Source organism: Manihot esculenta, chromosome 12, assembly GCF_001659605.2.
Source record: "Manihot esculenta cultivar AM560-2 chromosome 12, M.esculenta_v8, whole genome shotgun sequence".
Classification (NCBI taxonomy): domain Eukaryota; kingdom Viridiplantae; phylum Streptophyta; class Magnoliopsida; order Malpighiales; family Euphorbiaceae; genus Manihot; species Manihot esculenta.
The window spans coordinates 9,064,799-9,083,069 of NC_035172.2; the positions used below are offsets into that span (position 1 = coordinate 9,064,799).

At 30.8% G+C, this 18,271-nt stretch overlaps 1 protein-coding gene across 2 annotated transcripts; it reads left to right on the forward strand.

Moving 5' to 3' along the window:
- The first annotated feature begins 3,201 nt into the window (after nt 1-3,201).
- LOC110628257 (peroxisome biogenesis protein 22) lies at nt 3,202-10,297 on the forward strand. Of its 2 annotated transcripts, none has more exons than XM_021774828.2 (8): nt 3,202-3,565; nt 4,828-5,064; nt 5,158-5,205; nt 6,300-6,356; nt 6,440-6,541; nt 7,040-7,105; nt 9,658-9,778; nt 9,868-10,297. In XM_021774828.2, the coding sequence occupies exons 1-8, from the start codon at nt 3,461-3,463 to the stop codon at nt 9,903-9,905; spliced, it is 774 nt and encodes a 257-aa protein (XP_021630520.1). In that variant the 5' UTR covers nt 3,202-3,460; the 3' UTR covers nt 9,906-10,297. The 2 variants fall into 2 exon arrangements, with proteins under 2 accessions (XP_021630520.1, XP_021630519.1); XM_021774827.2 differs by having other exon boundaries at nt 3,203-3,565; nt 9,658-9,759.
- The last annotated feature ends 7,974 nt before the right edge of the window (nt 10,298-18,271 follow it).

Consider the following 18,271-nt stretch of genomic DNA (forward strand, 5'->3'; position numbering starts at 1 on the left):
TTAAGAGTTAATTATTAACCAATATATTAGAATTTTTCTTAAATTATATCATTTATATATGAAAGATAATTAACTTGATGACAATAATTATTTTCAAAATTATAAAATTTTAATTTTAGTTTTAATTGAATTTAAATTGAATGAGCGTATGTTTTATAAAAATAAATGTGATAAAAAATTTATTGCTAATTATTAAATTATATAAATATTGCTATTTTTTAGAGCTATTGAAACAATTAATTTGATGTTTTGTCCATAAAAGCGAAAGTTAAAAAAAAAAATAATGGAGAGAGGTTAAAATAAAGTTTTTATTTTTGATAACTTGAAAATCTATTATAACAGATTAAGTATTTTTCTTTTTTAAATAAAAATTAAAATCAAATATTTTTTAAAACAAATTAAACTTGAGGGATGAAAATAAACAAAATTTAAAATTGAGTGATTATGTGTGAAAATTTATAATAGTCCCTTTTGTTTCTTCTAGTCCATAAAATTATAATCTTTCTTTAAGAATTCTGCTTGAAAAAATGAAAAAGGAAGAAGATGAAATTGAGAATAGGTTGAAAAATACATTTTAGACATTCAGGAAGCTGATTGTTCATTCAACTGATATTGAGTATTCAATTAATTTATTTTCAAATTGAATTCAATCGAAATGAAAAATTGATTCAATTAAATCGTTTTAAATATTTGATTCTTTTGAAATTTGTATTTTTCTTTTATATTCATATTCAAATATGTGAGGAACAATTCCAAATTACTTCCGAATAAATATTCAAATACAATTTTTATTAGCAAGAACTTAAAAATCAAAATCATCCAATAAAAAATGCAATATTACAAATTGAGGAAAATAAATTAAAGATAAAAGAAAGGGAGATGGCACTGCTGTATATAATGCTGGTGTTATTATCTTTGAGTTAATGGCTAAAACATCTTATATTTTTTATTTTGTTACCATTATATTTTATATTTTTTTAATAATTAAATTATAATTTTTTAAAAGTTGTTTCAATTGTATTATGTCTGTACCGTTAAAAACTAACAGAATTGCTACATATTGTATTTTATTTTTATTTTTCATTTTATACTTTTATTTTTTGTCAATTAAACTTTATTCTTTTAATGTCTGATTAAATATATCTTACTGTTACATGTATATATAAAATTCATCAAATTGTTCCTTTTTGCTATTAAATATATTTAAAAATTATTTTATATTATTATTTATTTTTTAATTTTTATCAATAATTTCTAATAACTAGTTCTCTTGACTTTTTTTTACTAAAAATCATTATCCATCAATTTTTTTTAAAATTTGTCTAATATGTTACTAGTATTATTTTTAAAACTATCGTTACGAAAATAATTTTATTAAATATATTAGTTATGAAATATTAAAATAATAATTTAAAATAATATTTAACATGAATAATTTTAAAATATAAAAAATAATAAAATATTTTTTAAAAATTTTTCAAAATTATTCTTTTAACTCTAAAGCATAATACTAATCAATCACTTTTCATAAATTATACTAATATTTAGGGTGAATTTCAAAAAAATTAATAATATATAAATTAAGTTAAGATTTGACTATCTAATCTCAATTGATTAAATGATTAAAAGAATATACAATTCATCTGAAATCATAGATTTTAGTCTCCATTCTTCCATTTCTTAAAAAAAATTATTAATAAAATAAAAAATTATTAATAAAATTCTATACTTTTAATTTTATTGCAATTTTATTCTGAACTTTTAAATTATTATCAATTTTATCTAAAATTTACTGATGTGATAATCTAACTGTGTTGAGTGATGTGATAATTCTGGTAGTTCTAACCGTAAAAGTAATGATAAGATACAATTTAAGTAACTTTAAAATTTAATATTTAATTAATAAAAAATATAAAATATAATTACAACAAAACAAAAAATACAGTATTTTTTGGCCATTAACTCATTATTTTATAAGTTGCCAACCACTGTATCACAATCTGCTGAAATAACATATCCTTCTTAAATTTTATTTATTCAGTTCTTATTGATTTCTCTGATTTTTTATACTAAAAAAACTAAATAAATTTGGTTAAACTATTTTTACAAAACCTAAAATGAATTAAGCCAAACTAAAAAAAAATGAATCAATTTTTAATTTGATTCATTTAGTTATTTTAATTTAAAGAGAGTATTAAGCCAAACTAAAAAAACTATTTTTACAAAGATAATGTTTTAAATAAAATTAATTTCAGTCAATTTTCTCATATTAATTTTGTGTAAAGAGAAATACATTGATGAAGTTTATTTAGTCGGAATATTTACATTATTTAGGGTTTATTTGTTTCGAGAATAATAAATTTCAGGAAAATAATATATATAATTTTTAATATTTAAAATATTCAAAAAAATTAATTAATAAAAATATTTTTATAATAAAAAATTATGTCATTTTATTAAAATCACTATGTATAAGTTTATTATATCCTTTTATTTATATTGTAATCATATGATAAAAATAAATTAATTTTAGAATTTTTTTTATAAACAATTTTTGACAAACAATATTTTACCCGAAAAATATTTTATACATATAAACTATTTTTTTTTATCTAAATCAGTAAATCTAGAAATTTAGGCTAAAATTTATTTTTTTTTAGATTAACTTGAATTTAAATTAATTTTTGAATTAATTTGAACAAATAGTTAAAAGAAGACATAATTAAAAAAGAAAAAAATATTTTTTAATAAATATAAGATGTGAAATCAAATATTTAACTATATTTTAATTGTTAAAAAAATAAAAAACATATAATATTTTACCGTTAATAAATAATATAATTTTTAAATATTAATATAAATATTATATTATCAAATATTACTGTAAGTCATATTAAACTATAGATGCTGAGGAAATATAAATTATATTTTTTTAATTAATAATTATATTTTAATTATTATGTTAATATTTTTTAATTATATTTATAAATTATCATTATTTTTAATTATATAATATTATAAAATATTATTTTAATTTAATATAAATTAAATTAAAGACGTGTGAAAATGAGTAAATTCTCCAAGGTATTTATTTGTACTTTTTTGGTTTTAGAAGAAAAGAGGTCAAATAATTAATTTTAATAAAATATAAGTAACTAATAGTAATTTTTCTTAATTAAACGGAAAACAAAACTCATAAAACAACATTCTGTCTCACTCTTTCTCCTTTGGGAATCGCAAAGGCAAAGGCAGAAGCGGTCGACTGCTTCTCTGTCTCTCTCCATCTTTCGCAAGAAGCTGCTTTGTCTTAAATTGATCAATGGAAGTCCTCAGAATCTAAAGCATTTCTCAAAGAAGCAAAAGAGATTTCCCCCTTTTTTTTGGCCTTTGTTGTTAAAACGGCACAGCGTTTTGGATCGTCTAATAGAGAGATTGGGGAATTTCTCAAGTCTTAGGGCATATGGCAGACTCATCGAAGGAAGAGCTGTTGCAGCTGATCAAGCGGTTCGGCGCTTACATAACCGTCAAGATGTCTAATCTCTTCTCGATCTCTTTCCATAACCTGGTCTCTCTCTCTCTCTCTCTCTCTCTCTCATCTCTTGCTTTTACTTTCATTTCAATTTTGGTTTTCGTTTTCATTTTCATTTTCTAGTTTGATCTATAAGGCTTTCATTTTTAATTTCCCTTTTTTTTTTGTCAACCTATTGGGATCGATCATTCGTCTATTTTGAATTTCTGCATTTCTTTAACATAATGTGTCTAAATTGCTTTGGATTTTGTTGCCATTGATAGATTTGTAGATCATGGATTGGTGACATTAAAACGGTTGCAATTGGATGCATGTGTATATTCAAGGATCATACCTTCAGTATTAGCGATTTCCTATACTAGTTGTTTATTAGTTGAAGCTTTGTTTGCATTTTTCGTGGTTTTTATTTAAGACCAGATTTTCTTGAATGGCGCTGGAATTCACTAGGATAGAGGAATTTGTCTTGAGTTAGTGGTGAACTTCGTGCAGTTAGTGCTTACTTGCTTGTGGGTTTTAAGGGCAGGGAGTTTTACATTTCAGAAATAATAGGAGCAGTATTCATTATTATCTCACTGGATGCTGTAGCAATTATGCTGATATAATTGGGAAATGTGCCATGTATTAAGCTCCTGTTGTGGAGAGCTGCGTGGGGATGATGTTCCGTTTTCTTTGATGGATGACCTTCCTTGCGTATTTTTTTCTGTTTACTATAATATTATTTATGAGAAAAAATGGTAAAATTACTTGGTTTTACTTAAAATTGTGGTTAACCAGTGTGGTGTTGCTGGTGGTTGGTGACACACAAGGTTGACTAACAATGTTTGGTGAACTAATGGAAATGTGTTTATGTTATTTCCTTACAAGCTTTTCTGTTTGTTGAATTTTTCTTAAGTTCGGAAAGTGGCATCTTTCTCCATTTGACCATAATAACAAATGGGTTAACAAAGGTAAATAACTTAGCTAGGTGGAGATTTTTCCTTTAATCTTCATAAACACAAATTTTGAAGCTTAAAAATGTTACTTGTTCTTGGGTTTTCTTTGATTTTATTTTCATCTTGAGAAATCTGTTTATGTTCTTGAATCTTAACTCATGTTGGAATACTCTATACGGCCAAACCATCTTCACCTTGTGACAATGTGTTATTTTACAAATTATTAGGTCTTAAATATAGTGGATGTTTTCTATCTATAATGATAGGTGTTGTTATGTGGCAGGTGTTATATCGAGCAAAAGAAATTACTTTTCATTTGGTAATTGGTATATTTAGTAGTTCTTACCCCTGTAAAATTGGTATCAGGATTCTCGATCTGTTGGGGCTATTGCAGGCCTTGCAGTTGCCATAGTCTTTACATGGAGGCTCTTGAGGTCACCTGGTGGACCTCAACAAAGGCGACCAAAACGACAAGCTCCTACAACTAGTAGCTCTGTTGTCGGTACTCAATCAAATTCAACATTGATACCATCTGGAGTTCGTTCTTCATCAGAGGATTTGAGAGCACAAAATGTTGTTGATGAATTCTTTCAACCAGTAAAAGTAAGCATCATTTGTTGTCCTGATCTGAAAATTATTGTCGTCATTTGAGTAGGCATTGTGTATTCTTATTGTGCATTTTCTCTACTTTTTCAGCCAACTTTGGGACAGATAGTTAGACAGAAATTAAGTGAAGGAAGAAAGGTAAACATTTGTTGCCTGTCAGATGTGCCAACATAATTTTTCCATTTTTTGTTTGCATTTGTTTGAAGTATGTTCTGCATGCTCAATTTTAACATGATTTAGATGAGTTTTAACATATATTTTTTCAAACATCTTAGTTTATGTGCCAATTTTATGTATCTGTGGCAACACTTGAGCTATTCATCACTTCTATAAGTTGAATACATGCAATTGGACCTTGTTTGTTGAGTTTTTGACTTTCTTCTGATTAAGAAAAGGTTAAACATATATTCCATGAGGAATCTATTGGTCATTAAAAAAAAGCCAGCGGGTGAAACACAGATTGTTGGTTTCGCTCTTAGTCAATACAACACATGCACATTGACAACTTAGAGGAGTCACTTTCATGTACCTTTTTATGTGTAGGAGACACTCTCTCTTTCTCTTTTTTTTTTCTAAAGTATTGGGAACAAAAGTTGAATTCTATCATTGGAAAAATCAAATTCTCTTTGGAATTGAATTCTCTCTTCTCTTTCTCTCTCTCTCTCTCTAAAATGTTGGCAAAAAATTGAACAGGTATTTGAATGCATTACTGTTCGACAATTACTTGAAATGTATGTAAAAATGTAGTATCAGATGCATTCAGATAATTTTAATTGCCCATTTCTATATTTAGATTATCCTGTCTGATTGAGTGCAAAGCTCATTTAAATTGGGCAAGCAACTTATGGGTCTTTTGTTCAGGCTTTTGTAATACTACCAGCCATTTGTTCAAGTTAGGCTTTATTATCCATCAACAAATACTAGTCAACTGCCGTGCCATTTGGCTCAAGTTAGCCTCTATTGTATCTGTCGGTGATAATTTATAGTTCTTCTAAAATTCTCAGAGCATGTTATGTGGTATTAAAATACATGCCACATCACTAACCACAAAAATTGCTTTCTTGCCTCATCTTTCAATTGAGTTTTGAAATTTCATTCTAATGAGATTTCTCAACTATTGGCATTGTATTATTTTTTGTTTCTGTCAAAGTAGCAAGCGAAGAGTTTGAACTTCTTTCATAAAGACAGCCATTCTGCTTTGGGATTCACATCTTATAACTTGTTCTATGCAGGTAACATGCCGCTTACTTGGAGTAATCCTTGAAGAAAGTGTTCCAGAGGAGCTTCAGGTGGTGAAATGCTTTTTCATTGAAATTTGTGCTTTTAACAGCTATATGCAAAGGATTAACTTTATTTGTTTTGTTAAGGGCAGAAACAAGCTACTGTGAGGTCCTCCGTGCTGGAAGTGCTATTGGAGATAACCAAATTTTGTGATCTTTATCTCATGGAAAGAGTTCTTGATGATGAGAGTGAAGTAAGTGCAAACTCTATTGTTTACAACAGTATCTTATCAAATAGTGAAGATTATCAATATGCTTAACTGTGTTGCATTTTGGGTGATTGTGGTTCATGATGTCAGTATACTTTTTCTTATTTGCATAATTATTTCCTGTGATGGCACACACATCTCTGACCTTTACCATGTGCAATAATGTTATTTTTTGCTAAAATTACTCATGCATGAACCCTGGGTCAATTTTAATAATTAAAAATTCTGAATTGGCTGGATGTTTCAAAAAATATAATGGATCAATATTCTCAACTTTCTTCTTGTTGGAGATTTTTCTTTTTACTAATAGGGTTGCTGTTGGTCGATCAAGTGTTTGCTTTTATTAGCTAGTTGCATTAACTGTAAATGAGCTTAATTTCTTTCCAAGCGGCTTTTTTTTGTTTATTTTATTTCGGCTTTCATTTTGTCAATTATGTTTGCTATATTTTTCTTTATATTCATATCATGAACAATATCCTGCAGCAAAAGGTTCTTGCAGCATTGGAAAATGCAGGGTTTTTTACATCTGGTGGTCTTGTCAAAGACAAGGTAATTAAAAATGGCTTCTACATTATACTATTTCTAGGTTATATATCTATGAAAATTACTGAGGTTGGATTTTATGACTCATCAGGATACTATAAGTTGTGGGTCATTACTGCATGCAAATAATCCATGATATTGTCCATAGTACAATGCTACGAATTTCTTGGCATCAATTTTAGTATTCATGCTGTATTTATCAATAGGTAGTCATCATAAATTTGATTAATTTTCTTAATATGGACTCGTCCAGCGAAATTATGAAGATGTTTGTATGATCTTTCAGTGATTGAACTGAACGAATTTGATTCTTGAGAAAATTATGCCTACTCATTGAACATAAACTCCTTGAAAATTACTTTTAACTCTCGGAAAATATTACTGCAGTAAATATCCTCAATCTCTCTAGATGGCCTAAGAAAGAAAGTTCACCTATAATTTCTTGAAGATGACAGCATTATGTACCAGCTGTCTCCATGCTTAGAATATATTCTTAATTATTCTTTTAACAACAACTGTACTGTGATAATACGAGTGAATATTGATCTATTATTATTATATATTTTATCTTACTTCTCTCTTTTTTAAAATCCTTGCTCCTTGAAGACCTTAATACTAGAGTCATCGCTGATTGCAATACCAATCACATTGGTAGTTTTGTTGGTCATTAGATGAGCAAAATCAAAATGGTATGACAACTTTGCGGCGACAACAAAGATGTATCAATAGCATTGACATTTGTAAAATTAATTGAAACTTTTTAATCACATTGTCCATATCATTCATTTAATGAAAATGAAGATGTCAATTTTGACCATTGGTATAGTTTAAATTTGCCTATTAAATTTTGTTTGGTATGACAGATAACATCTTTTTGCTAATAAATGTGAATTATGTGAAAAAATTAAAATTATAATTACTAAAATCACCTTTTTATTTACTTTAAACATTTGTATCAAATACAAACTTGTTGCATGAAATTAGCACTTTATTCTTGCTAGCAAATAAGGTATGGGTTGGTCCACAGTCTTTGTACTCTTTTCTCATTGTTAGTTTAATTGTATTTCCACTGTGCTTTCAGTACTGAATTTAATCTTTAGGTAAATTTCTTGATATTTTATGAAATACAATATTATATAAATGACACACAAAACATTGCTGGTGGCAGAACAAATGTTTCAGCAAATGGTTTTAATATTTAAAGTTTTGGCTGCCATTTGGTATGTAATGGTAATTACTCAAACAAGGGTATGGATAGATCACAGGGTATAAGTGGAAGGAATTTGAATATGTTGATGTTGAAATGACTTCTAGCTTATGCAAAATCAAATGTAAGTGAAAGGTAATGCTGCAGGACCCTGATTTAAGTAACTGGAATTTGCAATGAGAATAGTAGACTATGGGAAATTGTGACTGTGTGATGTTATGTTGGGAGAAAAGAAACCTGTTCCTGGCATCAATTCAGCTCTTTCTAAAGATGTCACTGTGCTTAACAGCCCCAAGTCTAGAACCAGTCACAGATCTTTCAACGGTTGTGATTCCACTTTCGCTAATAGTTAAGGGTAAAAAGTTCTGAAAAAGATCGACTCTTAGGGGTCTATGCCATGGCTGAAGTAAAAGAAAGGGCATTTTGCTTTTCACACCCAAAAAATATTTCAAAAGTGATGCCTCTATTTGCGTAAGTGTGAGACATTGGCCTTACAAAGGCTCATTTCCACATGGAAGTAGATTACTGAAAGTCCCATATATACTTTGCATCTTGAAATGGAAACTCCGTTACTGTAGAAAGGAGCTCAACAAGGAGGCACGCCTTATCCAGGATAAGAGTTATGGGTGTAGCAGCAACCTTGTGTACATGCGTAATCTTTTTTCTCTTTACATGCTACCTACCCCGTCTCTGCCTTCTTTATGTTAGTTTTTGCTAATTTCTTACCTTCTTCGGGTGAATGTTGTTGATTGACCTAGCTGACAACACTTCTGTATTGGAGTGAGGCCTTGACATCTCTTTCTTAGGTAATATCAGAAAAGGAATGTGCATATTATGTTAGTCAGTCCAATTTCCAGCAATAAGGAATGTTGACTTATATAATGAAAAATCTCCCAATCAAATTTCACTATGAAATAAACAATATGAGATACTTGTGAGAAGTCGTGCACTTTGAAGTTGGAACGAAATCCTAATGCGTGTGTTATTGGCTCATTGGCACATAAAGAAGAAGAAAAAGAAGAAGCAGTGTTTACTTCCTGCAGCATTGAACTTTATTCATGCTCCTAATGAGATGGATGATTGGGATTGATAATTAGTTCTGTAGTAATTTTGTTTCCCTTGTTTTAAGAGTTGGGGATTGTAATGGAAGCTGCCCCTCAGACGAAACAAGCTTGGAGAGTGCCCTTTCATGATCTTCCCAGAAAGCTATGAACTTTACATTGTGACTAAATATAAAGCTTGAATATGGATTTGCTTGACTTGCAGCTTTTAATACTGCCATCATCATTTTTCCTTCTGTTTTATTCTTCCTTTTTGTTCTCTAACGGATGAAAAAAAAACATGACTGCAGGTTCTCTTTTGTAGCACGGAAAATGGACGATCATCTTTTGTCCGGCAACTAGAACCAGACTGGCATATTGACACTAATCCTGAAATTGTTTCTCAGTTAGCCGTAAATATTAACATCCAACGCATGTCATTCTTTATCAATTACTGATTGTAATTTTTTTGTGCTCGTTGTACCTTGTGCCACCTGAGTTTCCATTTTTCTTTGTTACAGAGGTTTATCAAGTATCAGCTTCATGTTTCTCCCATTAGACCTGAACGAACTGCAGCAAATGTGTTCAGCTCTCCGTCATTGGAACAGTTCTTTGGATGCATGTGATGCCTCACTAGTAAAAGAATAGATTGTTCTTTATGTTCAAACTGATTACAGCTCAATGTTGTCTAGATAACCCTATGCAGTTGTTGATTTTCCAATGAGAAGTGGCCACAAATTATATTATTTTGTTTGAATTTTGTGCATTAGATTTGGTTAATTTGAACTCTTCTTCGGTTGGAAATTTCACCGCAAGCGCAAGGATCGACTGTATGTAACTTGTGTCTGTTACAGGATTTGTAGTCATTAACAATAATTCTGTTGTTCCTATTTGCAGAGTTCAAATAGTATTATGTCCCATGACTTGTGGGATCTTTCTTGTTTGAGGTCATCGTTTGTTGGTACTTTTGCATGTTTCCTAGTGTTGTATTAAAGGAGTCTCGTGTAGATGAACTGGATGGTGATTATGCTCTCAGTGTGAAATTAGTTTACTTTGAAATTAAATTTTGTATTTGGAGCCTATCTTGGCTTTAAAGGCACATGACTCATCTAGAGATTCAGGTCTCCATATTTCCCATTCCCTACTTTAAAAAAAAAAAAAAAAGAAATTGTATTTGAGTATTATCTTTGATATGTTGATAAGAAAGTGGTAATTTGATGAGTTTTATGAACACTGTAATGGCTATATCTTTAAATTTGTAGAGCTCGCTGATTACTGATTTAGTCAAACGCTAAAACCTTCTTAGCTATGGGTTAGCTTGTAGTTAATGTGTTGGTTTAAATTGAGATTATTTTATTAACAAAAAATTTAGATATTATATTTTAATTTATTGTTAATTTTTTTTTACAAGTTAATAATATTTTAGCTGTATGTATAATAAATTTAAGATGTTTTTTATTTTGTCATCTAAGATTTAGAAATTTTGGTATGAATGTGATGTAACAAGACTCTCACAGCTTCTTCGTCCAATATCTTACTATTGTAAAATAAAATTACATTTGATATTATTTTAATAGTAATTTTATTCATACCAAAAATTCTACAATAGTTCATAGTATAATCAGTATCTAATCTTAAGTATTAGTTTTTTTCAACAGGGAACGCGCAAATGTTATTTTTTATAATATATTATAATGTATTGATTTTAATAACTAATAAAATTTAATTCTTCATTATTATAATAAATTGAGCGACCATTTTTACATTAAAAATTTACCTTATAATATCAATGGAAAGAATAAAATATAATAAATTAATTTTTTTAAAGTATATAATAAATTAAATTAATTATTAAATAATAATAAAATTTCTAACATTAGTTTTATAAATTAATAAAAATGAGGATCGTGAAATTACTACATTTTCAAATTTGAAATTGTACTAAATTTTATGGATCAAATTATAACCGTTATTAAAAAAAGATTAAAAAAATATTTTATTATACTAATTAAATACTACGTTTATTATATTCTATTAACTTTTAAATGTTAATTATATTATTTTGATATTCATTATATTATTTAAATATTCTTATTAAAATTATTTTATATCTTAATATCCATTAATTAAATTTGCATCTCTTAAAGTTATAATATTTGAATTATGATGTAGTTTAATATCGAACACTTATCTACAAAATCAATCATGAAAGTAAAACTAACATTTAAAACATACTCATTTTCAAAAAATAATCTTATGAGAAGAGTCAAAGTTTATATTTTTGTTTCAGGCGAAATAGAAAAATTAGATAAGCTAACAGAAAAGAAAAAAACATATAAGAGAGGATATAAACAAATAAAAGATTAGATAAACAAATAAAAAATTAAATCAGTTGATCACGGGAATTATAATTTTTTTATTTAATAGATGGAATATACTATATCAAACTCTCACCAATGGCTTATGTATTCATAATTATAAAAGCTACTTTTTCTTTGATTGTATAAATAACAGAAAAAACGTACTTTTAAAAGAACAACCTTCTATGATGCTTCTTATAATCTAAATGAGATCTTTATGAGATTTTTAAAATAATATGTCATTCATATAGTGGCACTTTTTATTTTTGAGCTTTTTTATCATTTCAAAACATCATACAAAAAGTATGGTAAAACGTTGTATATATATATATATATATATATATATATATATATATTAAAACCTAGTTACAATTTACAATAGTCTATGAATAGTGTCAATTTAGGTATGCAAAATTTCTATTTTTCATTTCCATTTTCTATAACACAAGTTATGTTTCCATGTTTTTTTTTTTCTTTTTTTGTCTTTATGATAGGAGCCTTTATTGCCTTCTTGCCTACCCTCCTGTGCAATCCTAGCTCGCTATCTCCTTTGGGTAGTTTTTCTGTCTTTTATCATTAGTAATTATTGGCTTTCTATTTTCATGACACAACAATTTCCATCACTCTCCTTCCCCTTTATAAAACAACATCATTTTGTGAATATTCAGCGGTGCAGTTTTATTTCACTATTGGACTCATTCAATTAATGCTCCCATAGGACTGACGCATGTAAGATTGCGACTATGCACAAACCTGCATCTCCACTGTCTTCCTTTTTATGATTCCTTTGCTTCATGTGCTTTCAGTGTTCTCCTCCCTGAATTCGCTGTATTTTTTCTAAGAAAAATTATTTTAATAGTCGTGTGCTATTTATCAGTTGACTGTAATGTTGTGTGTCCCGTAAAATGTTGCTGCTGAAGAAATGTTGTTCTACATGGAACCTTTATCTTCTTTGCACCTATTCCTTGTGTTTCTTTTCTCCATGTATATTTAGTTTATTTCCTATACTTTAAAAGTAAAAGCTATATTTTGATAGTAATTCTTGCTTATTGAGTGGTGCAGTTTCAAGTGTAATGTATGGACAATGATTGTCCCATTGTCCATGAACTCCCATGTTTGGTTTTACTTGCAGTATTCTTTTAAAAAACTTACGTGGCAGTAAATGACTTAATGGCCATGCATTCTTATGCATAGGTCTGTATATTGTTTACATTAAGTGAACATATCACATTTTGTATCCACTCTATGAATATCCTTACATTTCTTCCATGAGTATCTTTATGCACCAATTACTCTGTTTAATGAACAATATCATAGATGACTTGCGCTAGAGGTGTGGCTTTATCTTAGCTACCAATGTTTTCTTTTATTTGCCTTTTTACTGGTTGTTTGTGGCTTTATTAGATGTGATATTTAATTGCTCATTCAATTTCTCTTTCAGAACATCAGTAGTTATTTTTAATAGATTTAATTGTTAACAGGCTATTTAATACAACTTCATCTTCTTTTCCAGTTTCACGCTTAGCTTCCGTTGATACTTCAGCCATTATGCTATGCACTTCATTAAATGTTTTGCTAGATTTGGTAAAATATTACTGTATTTACAGGATTTCCTAACAGATTTGATTTTTGGATCTTGGTTTTGCCTATAAATGGCAAGCATCGTACCTTTGTTTGCATGGTTGTATTTAAGGTTGGTGTTCTATATTCCTTCTGCTTTCTTTTTCTGCCTTTCCTCTTGGTCATTTGATTATTCCATCTGAGATGCTTACTGACTTCTTATTCCTTATTATGCACTACTATTATTTTACTCTACTCTTCATTTTGTCTCGTTGTGTGTTGTTTAGCTGGTAGTAAACTGTCTCAAGTTTTTTTTTTTTAAATTTTTCCTTGCTGTTTTGTTTCTTATTACAAACATATTTATTTGGAAGGAAGAGGAGTAGTGTCCTTACATTGAACCCATTAAAAGTTTTGTTTGACCAAGAAGATGCAGGCATTGGCATTTTTTTACTCAAATTAACAAAAATAATACTGCTATAAACAAAATTAAAATAGTAGTAATAAGGAAGAAACCATTATCTAATTAATTTCATATATGATATATGCAAAAGCTATATGCTATTTTTGTTTTATGTTCTTGATATTTTTTTTTTATCTCATATTAGAAAATGTTTATTAGAGTCCCTCTTAAGGCTATTCTTCAACATATCTTCCAAAATTTGGGTTTACTTGATGTATGCTATCATGTAAAACCATCATAGAATGGTGTGCACATAGTCAAATTGATCTTTCCACATACGGATGTAGAAAGGAATAAGTTTATCTCAAAGAGGGTAGGGGTTAGTTTTGTTAGTCTTTGATGATGCTAAACATTAAGCCATTGTTCATGTTATAGACTGTTTAAAGGTCCTCTATAACTTTGAATTGGAAGATTATAATTTTAAGGACATGATTATATACCGAGATGCTCATGCAAAGTGTCTTGATCAAATGAATGAGAAGGTTTATATTGAAGAGAATGAGCTGCAGGCTTTGAGACAAGGTATGATGCTTTGCAAAAGAAGTTGTTGAAGAGGTCCTGCTGTTCACTTTCTGATCAAGCATAATTTAGCCACATTTTTATTATCATTAGTGCTATTTAAATATGTATTTTTCTAGTTTAATTTATGTTTTTATGATATTTTTTGCAGAAAAGGAGGAAAATGGAAGCTTGGAGAAAATCTGCAGAAAAAGCTGAAAAATCGGTTTTGGTCAAAGTGATTTGGCCAAATCAGCTTCAAAAGAATGACAAGGAAGCTGCGGAAAGAAGAAGCCAGAATTCAAGTCTTGATATGCCCAAGTTGATTTGCCCAGATCGTTGGCCAAATCACAGGAAAGGCAAAAACAGATTGAAACCCAGAAGCATCTCGCAGACACGATTGGGGCGAGCGATTTGCCCAAATCACTGCCCCAATCGACTGTTCCCAACAGGAAAATCCAGAAGCATGGGAAATTGCAGAAATTCAAAATTCTAAAAGTTTAAGAGTTCTATCCTACTTCAAATGCCACAAGACCAATCCTATGACACCTCAGAAACCGCGCCAAATGTAATACCCGGCGAGAGTCCGGCGTCGGAATTCTGCTTTCCGATGGGGTCCGAGATGTCGGACGTCTCTAGAAGAGTTAGATTTATGTTTTGCTATACTGTTTTGATATGTTCATTAAGTTTTATGCATAAGGAAATGAGTTGTTGAGTGAAATGAACCAAGGCAGAAAAGCCAGGTTCGGCCGCCGAAGTTGAGGTTCGGCCGCCGAACATGCATGGCTTTCGGTTTCACGTTTGGCCGCCGAAGGTGGTCTGGCCAGCCACCTATAAATGGCCCTCAGTCGGTTGAAGCGGTAAGATCATCGCTTCCTTTGTCGTCTGAGGTGAAACTCTGTCCTTTATGAGTAGTTCGGCCGCCGAAGGTGCTTGAGTTTCGTCTCTGGAGAGGACTTTCGGCCGCCGAACCTGCCGCCGAAAGTGTTCTGACCAGCTTTCTTTTGAATGCTTTGCATGGATGTTAGAGTGAGTGTAAGGGGATTCTTGGGGGGTTTACTAGAGTTGGTCATAAGCTAGTTTGGTCCCTCATTTCAGTCTATCTGGATAGGTACAGACCAGAGGAACCAGAGAGAGCAACAGTGAGTCCTGCTCCAGAGTTTTCAGAGCCTGCAGAGTTAGTCGAGTTAGCCAGAGGTGAGTGGAACTAAACTTAACTCTTTTGCTTGCACAATGAAATGTTTTAGCATATCTCATGCATCATGATTGTACCGTAGGTTGATTTCATTAGTATCCACGAATATGTTGCATTGCATCGGTAATTGATGATCTGAGTAAATGCTGAATGATCCAATAGTCTCAGACAGGAAGTCCAGGAGCCTTTGACTACGCCCTGGCAAGTATAGAGAAGTCCAGGAGCCTTTGACTATGCCCTGGCAGGTATAGCAAAGTCCAGGAGCCTTTGACTACGCCCTGGCAATGGTAAGTACAGAGGTGTTATATACACATATACATATATGACAGGAAGACCAGGTGCTCGATTCTACGCCCTGGCACAGAGTTACTGGAACTATGTGGTGACAGGTTTACTCTTGATGTGGTTTGTCTGTGATGTGATGCATTCCATGAGATCATATTGTACTGAGATGTTTTACTGTTCTACTCACTGGGCTATAGAGCTCATCCCACTCCCTTAACCCTAGTTTTGCAGGTTCAGTGTACAGGGACAGTTCAGCAGAGTACAGGAAGAGTAAAGAGATTTGTAATAGCTTAGAGTGGACATGTAATATTAAAGAAATGTACGAGTTATGTATACAGTTAGACATGTGCTTGACCTAGTGATGTATGTTTTATACATGATCTGTGTATGTATATGTTTTCCTGTATATGAAAACCAGGCTTAACAGGTATGAGATCACCTATCTAGAGGAAGCTCTAGTCAGGGGTACAGAGTACAGAGTACAGAGTACATGAGTACAGAGTACAGAGATAGTGCATGCACAGGTTAAGCCTTGGTACAGAGAAAAGAGTTTTTATTTTCACAGAAAATGTATGATCATGTATGAGATTTACAGGTACACAGAAAGTATAGCAGGCTTGCTACGGGTTCTGGTGGCCTTAAGCCGATCTGAATCCTAGCGTCGGTGACGGTCCATTTTGGGGTCGTTACACCAAAGGTAGTCCTTCACCAAAGAAGATCTATTTATGCTAAAATACAAGATAAAGAAGGAATTAAAGACCATCAAAGACCAAGTCAAAATGGGATTCCAACTCCAAAAAGGATTAGAATTTTTCACCTATAAAAAGGGACAACAACCCAATAGTAGGACATCTTCAGATTCGAATCCACTTTTTGGCAGCAATACAGCAGCGCCTCTCTCCCTTTCTTCTTCCTTTTCTCTTTTATGTGTTCTTTGTCCACCATGAGTGGCTAGAAACTTTAATCCCTAGTTGAAGTTGGAGAAATTTCAGTTTTGTTATGAATTGGGAGATCTGAAACTCCATTGTTAAACTTCTATTTTTCAATATTCATGCAACTTGATCTTCAAGTTATTATTGCCTTGCTTTTAGAATCAACTAAGGCCTGTTACTTTTAATTGCATGAGTAATATATTGTTAGTTTGAATGATTTAGGTCCGTAATTGTTTAGATTATTTGAACACAAGTACAATTGGTTGCATGATCTAAACTTGACCACGCGGTTGGCAAGATTAGAATCAGGATTCTCTATGTCTTAATGCAGTTAACAGTTGAAAAGTAAAAAACCCCAAGGACGTTCCTTGACAACTTGTTAACTAGTGTTTGATTAGCAAACATTTCCTAATCAAACTAAAACTAAGGAGGAATTTGGTTGTGAGAAGCGTCTTCCGCCTTGCTTTTAGAATCAACTAAGGCCTGTTACTTTTAATTGCATGAGTAATATATTGTTAGTTTGAATGATTTAGGTCCGTAATTGTTTAGATTATTTGAACACAAGTACAATTGGTTGCATGATCTAAACTTGACCACGCGGTTGGCAAGATTAGAATCAGGATTCTCTATGTCTTAATGCAGTTAACAGTTGAAAAGTAAAAAACCCCAAGGACGTTCCTTGACAACTTGTTAACTAGTGTTTGATTAGCAAACATTTCCTAATCAAACTAAAACTAAGGAGGAATTTGGTTGTGAGAAGCGTCTTCCGCCTTGCTTTTAGAATCAACTAAGGCCTGTTACTTTTAATTGCATGAGTAATATATTGTTAGTTTGAATGATTTAGGTCCGTAATTGTTTAGATTATTTGAACACAAGTACAATTGGTTGCATGATCTAAACTTGACCACGCGGTTGGCAAGATTAGAATCAGGATTCTCTATGTCTTAATGCAGTTAACAGTTGAAAAGTAAAAAACCCCAAGGACGTTCCTTGACAACTTGTTAACTAGTGTTTGATTAGCAAACATTTCCTAATCAAACTAAAACTAAGGAGGAATTTGGTTGTGAGAAGCGTCTTCCACAACCTAAACTAATTTATTAAAATAAATAGAAGATTCAAAGAATCAATGATCAATTTTAAAACTGAAATGGATCATATACTTCAACTAGAGTCCTTCAACCATTGATTTACTCATCATTTATTTTTTGATTTCTTTTATTACTTCAGTTCTAATTTTAGTTTACTATCATCTAAAAATAAACCCCCCTTTTACTTTTATTATTGATTTGCCCAAGTCATAGTTAGGAAAGTCCTTAGTGTCAAATTCCTGTGGTTCGACCCTATTACCACCATTTACAGTTTTAATTATTGATTTATAATAGGTTTATTTTTGACGGCTTCAACAATCACTATCAAATATTGGCGCCATTGCCGGGGACTTGATTTAACTAATGTATTTTCCCTTTATGACCAGGGCTGGTCGTAGAGAAACTATTCTTTACGATCCGGAGATTGAACGCACTACCAAGAGCTTGAGAAAGCAAGCAAACTTGAGGAACCAAGCCTCAGAACCATCTTCATTAGCGACAACAACGAATCTGGTGTCTACTATTCAATTTGCCGCCGAGCCATCCG